The sequence below is a fragment of the Rhea americana genome, unplaced genomic scaffold, assembly GCF_003343005.1.
Source record: "Rhea americana isolate MKP2758 unplaced genomic scaffold, rheAme1 scaffold_387, whole genome shotgun sequence".
NCBI classification, from domain to species: domain Eukaryota; kingdom Metazoa; phylum Chordata; class Aves; order Rheiformes; family Rheidae; genus Rhea; species Rhea americana.
In genome coordinates this window covers 231804-249018 of record NW_028186520.1, presented here as the reverse complement: position 1 = coordinate 249018, position 17215 = coordinate 231804, and the positions used below count along the sequence as shown (strand labels likewise).

Sequence of the window (17215 nt, the reverse complement as noted above, 5' to 3'; positions counted from 1 at the left end):
AGTGGGTTTAAAACGGTTCACCTGCATAACTGTTTCTTCCGTGGTTGCCAGGTCCTGTAAGTTTCCTGTTGGTTGTGTAAGTGACCTGCCCAGAGAGTCATGGGATGGAAGAGGGTCAGCCCCAGGAACCCTCTTCCGTATGCTCTTTTTGGAGAAATGGTAGAGCTTTTGGGAAGGATGGTGTCTTAGGATGGATGTGAAGTGAAAGTGCTCCTGCAGATTCTAGTCTGATAGTGGATGAGGGCCTCGTTTAAAATCTTAGTATGTAGTAATAGCTGCTGGATGCTTCCTGACATGTCCAGAGGAAATCATTTACTTTATATGTAGACTAATAGAAGGTTACAGGTGTGTTCTGTAAGAGAAATAAACCCAGAGCATGCTTTTTTTTCATAACTGTGAAGAGAAACTTTTTTTTGTTCACATCTTGAATAAATACATTTTCATCTTATATAAGAGCTAAAGGTAACAAAGATGGAAGGGGTTATGATATGCAGTTGCTAAAAAGCTGAGTGACTTAGTGAATTGATTCCTGCTCTAGGATTAAAGACTTGGCTGCTCTCTCCTTTTCTGCCACTGGGTGATAGTCAAAGATAGATTTGCTCTATTCCTCAACTCATGTCCTGTAAAAAAGGAAATAATCAAGATTTACTTGATACATARTGAACAGCACCACTGCTTTTTCTGGCTTTCTGTGCTTGTCTTTATTAATGGGAGGGATATGCAAGTGTAAGTGATTCTCTTCTGCTGGTGCTTCTGTCACCTTGTGCTATAAAGTCTGCATTACCACCAGCACTGCAGTAGCCCTGTGGTGTGTAGGTGATGCTTGCTTTATCAGGCTGACTTGCCCTGTAACAGGCTACGGGATGATCACTTGCTCTCAAGTCTACTTGCTTTATCTGGCAGCTTCTGGACTTAGAAGGAAGCTGTCTGAGAGAAGGATGAAGTCTGGCAGAAGGGTTGCTGCAGGTTCTGACCTTGGATGCAGCTCCGCTTTATCTTAACAGTTGGTGGACAGAGACTGAGTATGAAAGTTAGTGTGGTTGATGCTTCCTGGTAATAGATGTGTCCAGCCCAAAAACACCAGCATCTCCCTGGCCCCTAAAATTAAAAGGAGGCCATTTACTGTCATGATGGGTGCAGCATTGATTGTGGACCCGGATGGAATTGCAGTATCAAGTAGAGGTGTCAGTGTGCAGTTTTAAGGATCTCTGGATGTGTGTCTGAGCACAGGATCTCCATACCTCCAGCTGAAGGAGCCCCAGAGTATGCAGAGGCTAAAAGAAGTACCCCTCCTGTGTTTAGGAGGTTCTGGCTCCTGTTTCTGGTACAGGGTTGGATCCTGCCAGCCCATCTTTGGTATGCAGAAGTAGAATGGTCTGCTCTCTGTAGCTGCAGAACCCAGACAAGAGGAGGACTGATGGACATGCAGCTTGTTCATTGCTTAGCATGAGGGGTYATGAGAGCAGTATTTTCATGGAAGCTCATTACTTTTAATTACTGAGAGTGCCTTCTCAAATGCAATCCTTGCAGAGTAATACCAGCAGCATTAAAATGCCTGTAGAACACTGGCATAAATTCCTTGTGGTGCTAGTGTTAGGACTGCTTTTTTGGGTTCATTTCACTTTCACAGAAGCATGAGGCAATGATATGTTACAGTTGCAGATGGCTGTTGACACACCTACCTTGAACAACAGAGAAGGCTGGGAGAAAACCAGCCCTGTCTTCTCTTGCTTGATAATAGCAGTGCAGAAATGTAACACCTGTCCAGCTTGGCAGCTAGTTCTTTAGTGTGGACTCATTTGACCTTTCTGGAAGAAGCAGGAGCAGTTACAGTAATGTCTAAAGAGCTTGCCAGGGTAAGATTGTTTTGGGTTGCAGGAGAAGGAAGATGTAGCTCCCTAAGAAGGGAGGAAGGCCTCTCTGCACATCTCAGAACATCTGAGGGTGCTTCTATGCTTTTCCCAAGCTTCTCCTGGGACTACCTTTGAAGAACAAATGGGGTGTGGGACTGGAGAGCAGTGCCTACTCTCCTGAAGGGTTTGAGGAAGTATGTGCTTCAGCGCACACCCCTGCAGTAAAACAGCCTATAGAAAAGGGACTGAGCTGGGATACACAATGGCTGTGCATTTTAAAGGTGTGTTCTGTAATTGTGCTGGGAGAGAAGGGAAATAGTGATGTTTTGTTGCAGAACAGATGTTGCTGCAGAGTAGAAGTACCTAGAAGATTTTACTGCAGCTATTTAAAATGCTATTCCCCAGCTCACTGCCCTGCCCCTATGTGTAGCAGAACCTGTGGAAGATGACTCAAGCACACACAACACTCCTGTGCAAAAGTTGGTGTATCAGTGTAAATGGCTGATGAAAGTGGATTTGTGCTAAGGCTTTGCAATCAACTCRCTTTAAATTTGAGTCTGCTTTGGGTCAATTACCCTTCCAAATGGGGTGTTGACCTCTAGCCTTTAAGGGTGATTGAGCACTGGAACCAACTGTCCAGAGAAGTTGTGGAGTCTCCATCCCTGGAGATACTCAAAAGCTGTCTGGAGAGGGCCCTGGGTAACGAACTCTAGGTGACCCTGCTTAAGCAGATGATCTTCAGAGGTGCCTTCCAACCTCAAATACTCTGTGATTTTATGCAAACTTCTGGATCTGTTTGCTCAGAGATCACAGTAGAGATCTTGTGAACCTTCACTCTCTGACCTCCTTATCAAATTTGTTTAAATAAAGCAAGTGCTGTAAAGGAACAACTATGCTGAGTGCAATTTATTTGCTAATACTTCTAGAGTAGAGACTGAAAAATTTATAGTGACCTGAATGCAACACTCGTTTCCCCCTGGTCAGCAGAAGTCATGTCTCCTCATCTAGCTGTTGCCACAAAGTCAAACCTAGCCTTGCTTCTGTGCAGCTGCATACATGGCTCCCCAGCTGTCTAAGGGTCCTGGAAGACAGTGAGATTATGAAGTCAGGTGCAACTGGTGTACAAAGGCCTTTCAAGTCCCTAATGTGGTGTTGCTGATGTGAAAAGACTGCCAAGTGGTGAGTCTGTCAGTCAGAGATGCTTTATTTTGGTGGCAGGCAGGTTGTTTCGTAAGTAACTGAAAAGTAGGGGCGTGAGGAGCAACTCTAATGTCCAGCCTGTCCCTGGGAAACTACTGCTCAGCAGAGCTTGTAAGCAAATAGAGATCCCAGTCTAGGAGTCTGCAGATCACCAGGAATGCTGAAGCTCTGGTGAAATGCAGGCTAGCTTGCTTTTTTTGTGTGTGCATAGGACTCCTCAGTGCACAGTCAGTCTCTTCCTGCAGCAGAAATGTTGAGGAATACTTGTCTATATAAGGCTAAGAATCCTCTTGAGTAGATGAACTAAGAAGTACTGTGGGCATTGAGCACATGGTGCTTCTGGTAAGCTAGAGAGAGAACTGAAGCCGAAGCAAGCTACTCCCTCAGTTTCTTCTTAATAGTCCTGCACCCACTGATCCCGGTGAAGCATCGTCTTTGGTTGTCTTTGGAAGCTCTTAATGCCACTGCTGGGGCTGTTCTTCTTTTATGCAGCTTCTGGAACTGGCAGAAACAGCTTTCTCTTCTGTCCTGAGGCTGTAAATCTTCACCAGATGTATTTATTTATCTGATTAATCCTGGAGAAAAGTATGTGCCTTGGTACCCTGGAATAGATGTCAGAGCCTCAGCAAGCTCTGCAGGGTATGAACTCCCTGGAGTCAACTGATGAACAGTTAACCTTGGTATAAATTCTAACGAAGATGTCTCTTGGGCAGAGACATGGGCTTGAATGCTTTCATTGTGATTAAATGCTTTTTAGCTGCAGTTCTTTAGGTCAGTGCTAGCACTATCCTTCTGATGTGAGACTATTTAATTGCCCAGATCCTTCTCTAGCAGAGTGCTCTGGAGTGGTACTGAGAGCTTAGTCACCTTTAGCTCTGCTCCTTTCTTTTGTGCTTATGGTAACTTTGTTATCTACCTGGATATGATGGATGCTGCTACTTCAGTGTTGCTTGTTTATTATAGTGTTACAGTAAATACTTTGCTGTGATTGTAAATGTGGGGCTGACCTGTCTTTCTCCCTCAGAAGATGCTTGGCTGCTGCTGCACTGAGTTGATTACAGTGAGCTCATCTGTTTTGCAGTGTCTGCTGGGAATAGTTTTATGTAAAACATGTAGCTGTTCTTTGCTTCCAAAGAAGCCTGTTTGGATAGAGATTCAAAGAGTACTGTGTTTTCCTCAGAAGAACAGCAAGAGCACATTGAGTTTGTCGGTTTGCATGATGCCAGGTGTGTCTAGCTTTAAGTTTTTGCTTCTTTAATGCATCAGGCACTGATTCAATGAGGAGGCTAAGAGATTAAGCCTCTTATGCAAGGTGCTTGAAAGTTCACACATGGTAGACTGTTCTGGGTTGTGCTTATCTACCTGCTTGAATCTCTGCACTGACCTAAGCTGACTGTGTACGTTCATCTTCCCTCACTGTGGCATGTAGAAAGGCTGATTTAATCTGTTACTTTGTTATAGGCTGTCATGTTGGCTAAAGGAAGAAACAGAAATCTGTCTGGTCTGTCCTGGGCCAGCGCTGGCTGGAGCTGTCAGTTTAGTAGGAAGCCTTTGGCATTGCTGCTATGTGAAACACCCAGTTGAAATGGAAGAGAGATGAGGCCATTGCAACCCCTTTGAGGTGCACAGAGTGGTTCCTGGGATGAGTTGGCTTCTTGCCCTCTTAAACTCAGCTGTGGCTTAACTTTCCTGCTCTGTGTCCACCTTTCCAAAGTTGGATCTGTTGTTCCTTGTCTCCAGCTTCAGGCAGTTAAAGTGGCTTATGTGATAGATGAGTATAGTGCCACACTATGTCCATCCATGGCCCTTTTGAAGGTTTCTTCTGAGCACTCCTTTTGTCCAGCTGAGACTCTCCCTCCCACAAAGATGTGATGCAGCACAGCTGCCTCTCCAGAACTGGCTAAATTTGAGCCACTGCTGTGCATCACCTGTGCCACTCATGCCTCACAAGTGAGATTTCTTAAGCAGAGCTTGAGACTTGCCCAGCCTGCAGAGGCATGCTATGGGATTGCTTAAACTAGAGACCTCAACTGTGCTGTCAATAGATCTACCTGTTGCAAGAGACTTGGCCCTTGGCCTGGAGCCCTCAGTGGTATTTTTGGACTGAAAAGTAGTTCGAAAGGTTGAAAGTGGAGGTACTGCTGCTAACAAGAGCTGCAAGAGAGCTGCAGCAAGGCAACAATTGTCAGGAGAAATAGGGGGGTTGCAGAAATGTCTTAAACTTATGGTTCAAGTCACAGCCCTATCCACTTGTAATTGCTGGTCTTCCAGTTATGGGTCTTAGTGATGTATAAGCAATAATCTGTCCATGCATGAAGAGAGAAGGCTGAAGTAATAGTAGATACTGACTGAAACCAGGCCACATTCTCCTAAACTTGAATAAAAGCTGTGGGCAACCAGAAATTGAATATCTTCTATGAACCTGAATGAAACTTCATTACTTAACATCAGCAAAAATGTGATTTGGGAGCATGATTGTGTTTATTCCTCTATGTTTGTCATGATGCCCTTCCATAGAACAGATTAGCTTTTGCTTAAAGTAGAAGTACTAGCTAATTATTTCTTAGCTGTTCGTGTGTGTGTGTGGTTCTCAAAACAGCCTCATCCATCCTCTTGTCTTGAGGCAAGATCAACTCTACCTTACTTGTTTCTGGCAGGTGTATCTAATCTTTTCTGTAGCACTGGAGACTCTTAAGGTTTTATTTTAGTTTTCTGTGCGAGTATATCCCCGGGCAAATTATTGCACTGTTATAAAGCTCTCCTCACTGTTGAAGTCATGTGTGGTGTGGTTTAGATTTGTTTACTTCGTGGCTGCATGAAGAGCTGTCAAAACAAACAAGTCTAACAAATCTTTCTGGGTCTGTCCATGATACTTGGACACATTTCAGGCAAAGATGGCAGATGGTTCTCTAGTGAATGAGTGATAACAAGTTCTCGTGCAGTTTAGTTTTAGACAAACAAAAATATGCAGCTGGATAGCAGTGAATTCAGTCAAAGCAGGTCTTTTTAGCCACCCAGATCTTGAGCATCTTCCTCAGGAAAAAATCATGTGCTTTGAAACAAAAGCTTGGTGGCAATTCTGTACAGCTGTTCTCTAGCTCAGTTTTGACCTCAGCAACCCAAGCAAGGAAAAGCTCTCTGTAAAAATTCTCCCTGTGAGTYACATTCTTGCAGGTGAAAGGTGAATCAGTGACAAAGAGCAATGGAAACCTGTGTTTTATGTAACCAAGGCATCATCCAGACCTCAAAATAGCACCACAGCACCTGCAAATAAAAGAGGAATTGGTGACTAGGTTGAAGCAACTGTGCCAGTTCTCGGCCTTGGGGGCCACGTTGAGGCAGGAGAAAACTGCATCTTTTCTTCTACCCCTTTTCTCCCAGGACAGGTACTGTTTGCCAAGTAATCGTATCTTACTGGGGAGGGCCCAGTAAGGATTCATTCCACCCTGCTGCTCAGGAAATCTCAAGATTTCCCGCCTATTCCGCTTCTATGCAACTTCACCCTGCTATCCAGGAACAGGCGATGTGGGTCAAATGACTGTGCCTGGCTCAACTCCTTCCAGCCAGGAGCTGGTCCTGGATGTAGGTGAGGTGCTATGCTGCTTATATTGGTAAATTTTGCTCGCCCCACCTGGCTCTGCCCAGAAAAGGCTTGTGTATCTATGGGGACCTGGCAGAGCTAGTCTGTAAGGTGACTGTGCAGCTAGAATCATCAAGAGTTGCGTGCAGTTACTGAGTACCCTGAAGAAAGTGGACACGTACTTGCTGCAACTTTTTCTTCTTCTGGAATTTGCAGCTGTCCAGGTTGGAGTGCTGCCTCTTCTCACACACCGTGCGTCCAATTTCCACCTGTAGCATGTACTTCAGTCCTCTGACAATCTAGAGAAAGTAGTTTATTACTTTAATGGCAATGGGAAGAGGCAGAGAAAGGGATGCTAAAATAGAATTTTGGCTAGGGATCAAGTGCTACATCTATGAGTTGTGTGTGATGTTGTGGGTAGAGGTGTCTTGCATTGGGTTGCTGTGGGAAATAACTCTCCTGCACAGCAATTGAATGAGATAAAGGGACACGTGCTGTTATTTTTGGCAAGCATTCCTAGCAGTCCTGAGCAGGATGAGGGCTCCCACATCCTGGGTGTTCTGTGGCAGGGTCAATTGCTAAATAGTTTGGAAGAGCAATGGGATTCTGGGCTGTTCTTACCTGCACCATGGCTTTGTTTATTTGCAATTCTTTAAACAGAAAGAGGTCATTGGAACTGTTGTTGTATCGGTAAACGCCAAAGCGAGCCGCCTTGCGAACGCCAGGATTGTTAGTGTTCATGGGGACAGGGAAGCCAGGTTTCGTGGTTGAATGAGGTGGTGGTACGTACACAGCTAGAACAACACAAAACATGAGCACAGAATGTTTCTTATATGTGTTCAGGCCTCTGAACCAAAGCTAAGTCTTCATACCTGTCCTGTGCACCTGTGCTTCAGGAAAGCTCTGGTTACCTCCACTGCAAAGTATCTTTTTTTTGTGTGTGTGTGTGTGTGTTTGAAATGGGGAAATAAACCTGTGGGATGAAGTGACAGGAAAAAGATCAATGACTCTGCTAGAAGTGATAGAGCTCAGATTGGTTTAGAGAAACCAAGATGAAATAAATATTTAGGACATTTCTGGTCCAATTCCCTGTTCAAAGCAGGACCATTTTTGAAGCTAGTTCTAAAGGTAGATCCTGTTGCTCAGGGTATGGTATAGTTTTGATAACTTGTCATATACTGTCTGGCAGAGCCTTGCTGCTCTCATCTCGCATGCCAAGGTTGATTTGTCACACTTGTGCTTCTTCCCTCCCTGCAATGCTTTGGCAGCATCTTGAGGCTCTTATCTCAGAGGGATTGTGTAGTAATGGGAGGGGAAGGGAGAAAGACACCTTCCTTCAACATGCCAATGATAGAGAGGGGCAGGGCAGACCCTGGGGCAGAGCTGGTTCTAGCTCTTCACTGTTCTGGCGGAGGACAGCTTTGGGCAACTGTTGCACTGAACCAAGTGCTAAGGACCACCTTATCACAGCCATGAAGCAGAGGGACAAGATGCAAAGGAAATGGAGATGGAAGAAAAAAAAAATCATGATCTTTCAAGTTCATGAGTGCTTCTCTCCATGCAGCACTTAGTGTCCTTAGTTGTGCAGCTAATTGTCTTCCCTCCCTGCCTGTCCCACTCATCTTTTCAATAATTCGAAAGATGCCTGAAGCTAACAGTTGATGCAGATATTTCTTCCATTTATACTCCCTCATAACCTTCCCCACACACTTCTGTAATAGAAACAAGAGGAAGAAATCCTCAACCTATGCAAGTTGTAGCATAACCACTGCTTATGCCAGGACCTACCAGATCAGGAGATGGCCCTTGGAGTTCGTTGTAAATGTGTGTGCAGCTGCACATACATACACTTGCATGCAGATCTTGTACTAATATACTGTGAAAGTCAAGCTCTTTATCACCTCCAGCTCTTTTTTCACACACGAATCTCTCACTAACAGCCAACAGCAGAGCATAACCTGTGTCTTCAAGCTRGTTTCTACTGAGAAAAATAACTAGCTTATCTTATTCCATAGTAGAAGTCTTGCGTGTGACCTAGACTCTATTTAAATAAAAAAAAAGAGAGAGAGAGAGAGCATGTGTACCACCATGAACATAGGTTAAAATTTCAGCTTTCAGGTTGGTTGTGCACATCCTAGTTTACATCATCGTGTCCTCCCCTGCAGATTGTATTGGCTACTTCCGATTGTAACACTGCTTGGTGATTATAGCGCTTAACATGCAAAAGACAGACTGAGTTCCCCTTTCCTCTTCAACTGAAGGATGTCTAAAGGCACATCTCTTCTTCCTGGCCAATACCCCAGCTACCATGAGTTGCCAAACTCCTCAACTTAATGAGGCTCATGTTTTCATGCAGTTGGTATCTGTGAGACATAGGCCGTATGTCTCAGAGTAGGTTTCTGCAAGTGGTGTGGAGTGACAAACTCTCATGTCTCACATCTCTGTTCTGGGATGAGACCTGGCAGTGTTGGCTCACCTACCAACCCAGAATCCCCTGGTAGGTCCTGAGACTATTCTCTAGAGGATATTCCTCCCCCACTGCAGCAAAAGTGGGATTAAAGAGTTGCAGAGACTCGAAGAGGCTAGTACTGAGGGCCTTCCTCAGGCAGTGCATCTTACTCAGCAGCCAGGTTATGGGATAAGACTATCCAAAGTGTATTTGTCCTTTTGTGCTAAATAAGGACTCTACCTAGAAGTTAAAGTTGTGGGACCCACAGGAACTTACAGAGCAGACTGTATGGAGCTTGCCTGAGCTCATAGAGGAAGTTTGGGACGGAGCAGGGGCTTAGTCTGGGCCTTGTTCACAAGACCGGCTCTCATTTCCTTAGGAACTGTGACCACTCAATGGCCACTTACACTCTGAGCACATGTGAAGAAGAGAGTTGTGGTCTTTTACTCTTAAACATTTTTTTCTAATTCAACTTTTTGATATGATATTTGAATTACAGAAGATTCAAGAGTACAACTCTAAGATTGAACTCTTGAAAGAGTAGTTACGTGCAAGGTCACCAAGTTGATTTATTTCAGTAGCAACAAAGAGCTGGAGGCCATCTACCCTGCCACATGTCTGCAGAATAAACTAGTCCTTTGTGCATGTTAGCAGCTTTGGAAGTGTTTTGTCAAAACAATTTGTTCTACAAGTGGAAAAGTATTAGCTCTGTGACCTCTGGCTAATTGATGAACCTAGTAGGGGAGGTACACGTGTGGCTCAGCCCAATGTTTAGCTATACTTGAAGATCAAAAATTGCCTCAGAACATTCAAAGGTGTGCAACAGATTTGAGTGAGCCTTAAACTGTGTATTTTTTCCCAGTGGTTGGGGATGTCTAGCATAGTGATGGTGAGTACACAGAGATTGTTAACATGTATCAAAGAATATCCTCAAGTGGTAGCTTTTTAAGTGTACTTGTATAATTGATCATATTACAGTTGTAATTAAATGAAGCTTTTATTTTTTTTATTTTTTTTTCCATATGCTGTCTTGTAGGAATATTCTTTGGAAAAAAAAAATAGTTAGTTCAGTGGGATCTGACAGGAACACCGCGCTCTTCCTTACACCAGCAAAATCAACCCAATAGCTCATGGGAACCTACTCTTTCCTGAACCCTCTCTGCTCARCCCAGCAACTGCAAGATGTCTACCAGGCTGAGAATAGCTCACTGGCTTGGACTCTTCTGGCTTTTGGTCAGAACCCTACTTGAATCTTTGCTCCTGTGCCTGCTAGGAAGTCAAATGTGATAGCATTGGGGCTGTTGAAAGCAGATACTGTAGTAGGTGGAGATAACCCCAGTCTTAGCACAAGACTCCTCTGTGGTTTAATAGCCGATAACACCTCTTGAGTCATGGTGATATCCCTATGAGGCATAGGATGGCAAGGTGAGGCTAGCTGAAGTTGCACTAGATGTATGGCAAGAAGCCAGTGAAATGTACTGAATGAATGTTTAAAATTACATGAATGAGTGTTTAAAGCAGGAGCTGGCATCCAAAGTGACCTTGTTACTGTGATTCTAGTGCCTGGAAGATCCAGCAGTGTCACACGTGTGGCAAGGCAGAGAGGGCCTCTGGAAGACAGAAGACCATCATTTAACGTGTTTTCAAAGCAATGTCTGGAGATAGTAGGTACATGATTTAGCAAGCTGAAGAAGTAGCAGAATCGTATATTCAGACCACACGTTGAAGATGGGTGATAGGCTGGTGTGCACTTTAGTTTAGTATTCCAGCTTTCACTAAGGGGTACCAGGCATTACACCTGCTTCACCCATTACATTTTGGTTTTAAGTATTGCTTATACTTGAGCAAAGTAGTCATAGAATCTCTCCCCCTCTCTACGGGGTCAATAGAGCTTTACCTCCCTGTTTTCTGTTGGTGACCCAGGTTGCTCAAGGCTATTGTGCTTTTTTGGTTTTGTTTTTCCCCCCTCCTTGATGTGCTTTGATTCTTGTTCAAGGTGATCACCACATGGTGCACACACTGGTYTGAAATAATGTCATGTTCCTTGGGTTACTTTGCCCTGCTGTACTTCCAAAGCCCCAAAATGCTCTGATGCAAAGCACCTGTAATTATGATTGTCCTCCCTGTCCCTGCAGTATGAGGAAGCCATCCTGTGGATGCTCTCACTAGACACTGGCTCCCTGCTGTCCCAGCCTGCAGGGAAGCAAATAGGATATTTGTGCAACAGGCTGCTTTCTTCTTTTATGAGATGCTTTTGAAACATGCTCTGTTACTACTAAGAGCAAAGCTAGGTTTTATCTTTACACTTAAGAAGCCACACAGTTCCGGCATGTCTCTGCAACCCTCAAAGGAAACCGCGGTGAAAACGAAAAGCTATTGGCTAATCAAACAACATCCTGGAGTGCATTAGAACTTTCTGTTCATGGAAGACAAAGTAAAACTAAAACCTTCAGAAAGAACCTGTCTGAAACCTCCATTCTAATGATTTAAGACCAGCTGCAATCAAGAGTTTCCTTGCTCAGCAAAGTAAGAGATGATACGGAGTAATGTTTCATTAAAGTCAGCTAATTGGCACTCAAGTGCCCATCTGTACTTAGCAGTCAGATTGTTACACACTGTCTTTAGATTTAATAATCAAGGTTATGCAGAGTTTAAACACTGACAAATAAATTAAAACTGTAAGTTTACCTTAAAATCCTGAGATGTCCCTAGATAACAGGATTTGCTACAGTGGGAGAAAAATATTCTAAGCAGTTGAAGTTTCAGCAGCAATTTGAACCCTGCAGTGCTGAGCCAGCATGGGCATGGTCAAAAGAGAGTTACTATTTACTGACGTGTGAAAGAGCTGTACTTTCTGGACCTGAAGTGCAAGGAAAAAGAAAAGTTATTTTCCCTTCTTACCATCTGAAGTCCTGGTGAAGCCCCAGAGTGCAAAACAGCAAAGTGCAGCGAAACTGCAGGCAAGGTTCGCTGCCATCACCACCACTGCAGAAGAGAAGTCTTTGAGACAGAAAAGTGCCTGCCCTGCTTCCTGCAGATGAAGTTGTCCTCCTTTGAAATGTTCTTATTGGCTGGGCAGAGAAGGAGGGAGGGGGAACCAGCCTCCACCTGCCACGATCACAGTTCAAACACTGACTTTGTCTCCTGCTGATGACTACGCACCTCTAAACCCTGCCACATAGCTGTTGCTCAGAAGTTGTGGTAATGGTTCCTGTTCAGCTGCTGGAAGGGAGTTTTGCTTCATGACCCTCAGGTCACGTGTGCAGAAATATGGGTGGGTACGTGTGATGTGACACCCTTCCCTTGTTCTGGGAAGTGTGGTGGGGGTGATGAAAGTTACAGTCATGTGCTTCAAGGTTCATGAGGAAATTTTGTGAAGAAATGGGCTGTGAGCCCAGGGGAGATGTAGCTCCTGACTTGTGGATGGATGTCACTGCAGGGTGTTTGTGGAAGCCAAACAGCCAAGATGGAGTTGTAGGGCTGGAGTGAGAGGGAACATCGATTGTGGGTGGAGGGAGACAAGAAAGTGCCAGGTGTACCCATGCGAGGGGCTCCATTGAGTAAGGAGAAAAAGCATTTTGGGTTCAGTGGCTGGGGAAAAGGCTGCTCCATATTTATAAAAGGTATTTTGAGAGCAGGAATAGGCTGTGCTATGCTCAAAGGAGGTAACATTTCCTTCAGATGTAGGAGAGAGAGAGCAAAAGAAGTTCATTTGACTCTGTGGTATGTAGAGCTCTTCAGCTCTAGGGTCTAGGTCAGTGTTTAATTTCCAAAGAGATGGTCTCCAGACAGCTTTGCCCCTTGCTGAGGAGCTTGCAAATCTGGGGAAAGGGCTTGGTTGCCAGGCCTTGTGGTTTTCATCACACAGCTGATATCACTAGCTGTCAGATTCAGGAGACTGGGAGATGAACTGAGACCTCACTGAAGGGCTGGCATGGTGAACCTTAGTCTGTATACATTTATGTATTTGTTTCAGGTGAGCTCGAAAGTGGCCTTTCACTTGTCCCAGCAAATAAGTTGTTCTCCCACCTGAGAAAAGCCATCTTATTGCCCAAAGGAAAGTCCTAATCCAGGCCAGTGTGGGTGGCACAGAAGCAGCTAGGAGGAATCATCTTAGTATTTCTGTGTAGGAAGAGATTAGGTCAACCCCTGTTGAAATACCCTACTAAAAATGAACAGAACAAACATGGTGAGTCACACTTACTTGTACAGTATGAAGCCCATGGACCAGACTCCAAAGCCCATGGAAAATGATGAGAGGTTTTCCTTTATTTTGAATCTTTTTGTCCCATGACCTATGATTGTACATTATGATCCAGCATGCTAATTCTCGGCTGTAGCTCCATGTGCAATAGAGTTGCCATGTCACAGGGAGCTTATACTTCTACCTCTAAAGCTTCTCTGGCTCCTGGAATAGCTCAGTCTATGTACACTAGGAGCCCTGAAAGATGAGTCTGGGGGACAGGCAAAGAATCAGAGTAAAAATGCATTTAGGCTGAAAGCTGAAGTTTTTATGGCAAGATTGACTCCAGTCTGGACTGGAAAGCATACAGAAACTGTGACTGAGCCTGCCTGCAGTCTCATTGGATGGCACTAGTGCACATTCCGCTTCAAGTGCAGGCAAGCATTCAGTTTGGGAAAGGTAGATAGTGTTTGCCTTTCCAAAACATGATGTTTCTCCTGGGTCCTGTAGTTCCTGCAAAATGCTGGATGAACACCGTGAGAATTTGCATTTTGCTTTCTGATTGAGTTCAAGTCAGTTCTGGCAGCAAAATCAGTTCTGGCAGCAAAATTACTCTGTAGAGAATAAGCAGGAGGGAAGCATGTGAGTAAAGGCTATTCCTTCAGTGTCACCACTGTGCCAATGACTCCTCAGACTTTTTTTAACCTGATTTTGGCAGGGCGAGATGTCCAGGAAACATTCCCAGACTGCACACTGCAGTAAGATATCAGGTATGTTACATTAATTCTCCTAATGAAAGTATTCTTCAAGTACTAAGTGAGTGGACATGCCATCACAAGAGAAGAAGTGGTTTCCCTGAGCCCCAAATACCATCCAGCCTTCATTCCTCTGGCTCCAGATCTCTGTTTGCTGATGTTTGCTGGCTTTTCTAGAGCATAATTTTTCTAGAGCATAAATTCTTTCTTTGCTTAAAACAAGTGCCTTGGGAGCCTGTTGCCCAGGTTTGGTGTGAGTGGGGGTGATGACTAAGGAAGGCAGAGAGGGTGGAGAGATACAGAGCCAGGTGGAATGGCTGTGGGTGCCAGAGCTGCAAGGCCACCTTGCTTAGCTGTTGGCACTAGAGGGCACCAGAATGTAATTCACTGCGCCAAGGCCTAAACTGGTGTGGGCACAAGCAGTTTCCTGGGCAGCTGTTGCTGTATTACCTCTGACATCAGTGCTGAGGAGACCAGGCCGCTCTTCTTCTGAAATCTGGAAAATTGTCCATGGCTTTGATGGACCAGCTCTTGGATGTCTAATGGTTAGTGCCCTGTGGCAGAAGGGAGCATCCTCTGATTGCCGGGAGCCACTAGTGATGGTCTGATGCAAACCCTATCTGTGCTCCCTTCTGCCATTCCGTTGTGGTGGCATCTCTGCTGCAGTAACTAACTTTGTCCTGGAAAGCTTGGGACCTGCTCTTTCCTTAAGAGCACTCTTTCAGTGTTAGCAGGGTTTATAAAGCTATTCAGACTCTTAAAGAAAGCAACATGTGTCTGCACAGAACAGATTTTTCCTGCCTTCTGCCCTCTACCTTTCTTTCCATAAAAGATAGTTATTTACAGTGCTTCCAAATCAATCTTTCCTTTCCCTAAGGACCCCTTTTACTCAGCTGATCAAGTTTCTTCAGTCCTTCTAGGAAGTAACAGACTTCTCACTACTAAATGTGGTAAGTACTATACAAAAAAGCCCTAGGAAAAACCCGGACACACACCTCCCACCCCCACAATCCCTCAGGTAATCGACAAATGTGAGAGCAAACTCCTTCTCTAAGCTCACAATATATAAATACTAGTTATTTATTTTTGTTAGGGCAATTTTGGTGCAATGGAGAGAGGAGGAGAATGTGACTGGAGAATGGCCCATAAAGTACCCTGGGTTACCCTTGGAGGACCCAGCTCTTGAAGAGTCTAAATTCAGTTGGGAATTAGGTGTCTCAGCTGGCTTTTTGAGTGGGGCACTCTTAGGCAAAGTAAGTACATGGGAACGATGTCTTGCTGTCTCCAACTTTGCATTGTCTCCTCCCAGGCAGGTGCCATTTCTTGGGACACAGAAGGTCACTGCTCTGTGCCCCAGAGCTTTTTCCAGGAGGAGTGCAGCAATGTGGTGTCTGCTCTAACATCCACCCCTGGAACACGGATCCAAACCTTTCCTCCAGGTCAGCACAGGCCATATGGGTGCAGTCTGTGTGGTGGTTTCTGCTCTCTAAATTTCCCATAACGTGGTTGTTCCTGTGTGAGCAGAAATCCAGAACAGGGAGAGGTTGAGAGTAGAGGAAGGCTAGCTCATTATCCCATGGTGAAGAGTGCATCTGCTCTAAACCAACAGCTAGCCCTGACCTGGCATAAATCAAACCCATGACCCTTTTGCATTAAGATAGGTTAAACAGAACTTAAAAGATTTGCATTCTTAAAGAATAGTCTTGTTTGGTTTTGTGTGAAGAGGAGTTGTTTAATGCAAGTTGTGGGAGACCAAGTCTGCTCTCTTCTGCAAGTTTGCAAAGCCTGTTTATTCTCTCGCTGTTGGTCTGGGTTATTAGAGGCTTGGAAACTGTGCAATCATGGGATTTTTTAAATTAAATAACACCCTCCACTTTTATTATCTGTGCAAACTGAATCAAAGATGCAATTATCTTTTCCTTTTTTTGTTGAAGAAGCAAAACCACAGTACATGAAAATTAAACTTCATGACATTTCGTGCACAAGGCAGTTTTTTCAGCATTACGTCTTGTTTCCTCCATTCAAGGCAGACCTTTGGCCTCACAACACAGCCTGATGGTAGCCTGCACAGCTTCTTGGAATAACACCAGCAGGAGCTACATGTAGTCACTCCTGAGTTACTTCCGTAAATGCAATCAGCATCTGGCCCTGCACCCACATTTTTTCCATTTGCAATTCTGACTCTCTCTCTTTGCACTTCATGAATCAGTGGGGGACTGTAAGAAAAAATCATCTCATTAACTTTTTCAGGGATTTGGAGAATGACTGGAGATGAAATGTGCTAGAATTGCACTTTCAAAAGTTTTAATTAAGACACATTTACTAGTGTCAATAGTTGTTTTCTTTTTCCTTTAATCTTTCTTATATTTTCTAGGCCTTCATCTGATCCCCAAGGCAGCCAGTTTATTTGAGTTTGCTTTAATGAAGGATCTGAGCAGGAGGATTCTCTCAGTGGGAACATAGAAATCACCACATTTCAGTTTTGGGGAGATGAGTTCATGAGAAAACATATTTTGGCAGAGTGCCCACAACAGACTTCAGATCTTAGAGGAGAATGAGGTGGGCATGATGTCTTCTTCCATACCAGAGACCTACACTTTGGTGCAGATGTTGAAATATGTCACCCTACAGAGAAAGGACTGCTCAAAGAAGAAGGACCAGAATAAAGAGTTCAGGTCAGGACCCCACTGCTCCTCTTTCTTCCTATAGCAGGAACGTCCTGCCAACCCATCTTTCCTAAGTGGAAAATCGTACAGTTCACATAGCAGGAGCTTTAGTACAGAGCCACATGAGCAAGCCAGAGAGTGGATACACCCTTCAGAGCAGCTCCTTTGTTCCTCCGGCAGATGCTCTGCACTTTACCAACACCCTGCCTGTGTCTCCATTGCAGAAGTAGCTGTGATTTTTGCAAAGGAGATTAGGAATCGTGACTGCATCTGGTTTTCTCCAAGTGGTAACTTTTCTTTTGAACTGACTTTCAACCAAACACAAAAGTGGGCTGGAAGTCTTGAGGATAATTTGATTGCTATGTATTTCTGGAGAAGCACTGATCTGCTGAAGGGGGAGACTGAAATGAATGCCCAGGCTCAAGGGACGGGGAGCGCAGTTCTGCAATTGTCCAGTCTATGTGCCAATGGCAATGTTAGCCAGAGTACAGAAACTCCCTAGAAATTGCACTGTTCATAAGGAATCAGT

General features: G+C 44.5%; 1 protein-coding gene across 1 annotated transcript; it reads right to left on the bottom strand.

The window, feature by feature from the left end:
- Nucleotides 1-5946: 5946 nt before the first annotated feature.
- Nucleotides 5947-12074, bottom strand: CST7 (cystatin F). The gene is made up of 4 exons (XM_085313469.1): nt 11984-12074; nt 7255-7427; nt 6816-6932; nt 5947-6317 (listed from the first exon to the last, which is right to left on the bottom strand). The coding sequence occupies exons 1-4, from the start codon at nt 12057-12059 to the stop codon at nt 6240-6242; spliced, it is 444 nt and encodes a 147-aa protein (XP_085169595.1). The 5' UTR covers nt 12060-12074; the 3' UTR covers nt 5947-6239.
- Between the last annotated feature and the right edge of the window lie 5141 nt (nt 12075-17215).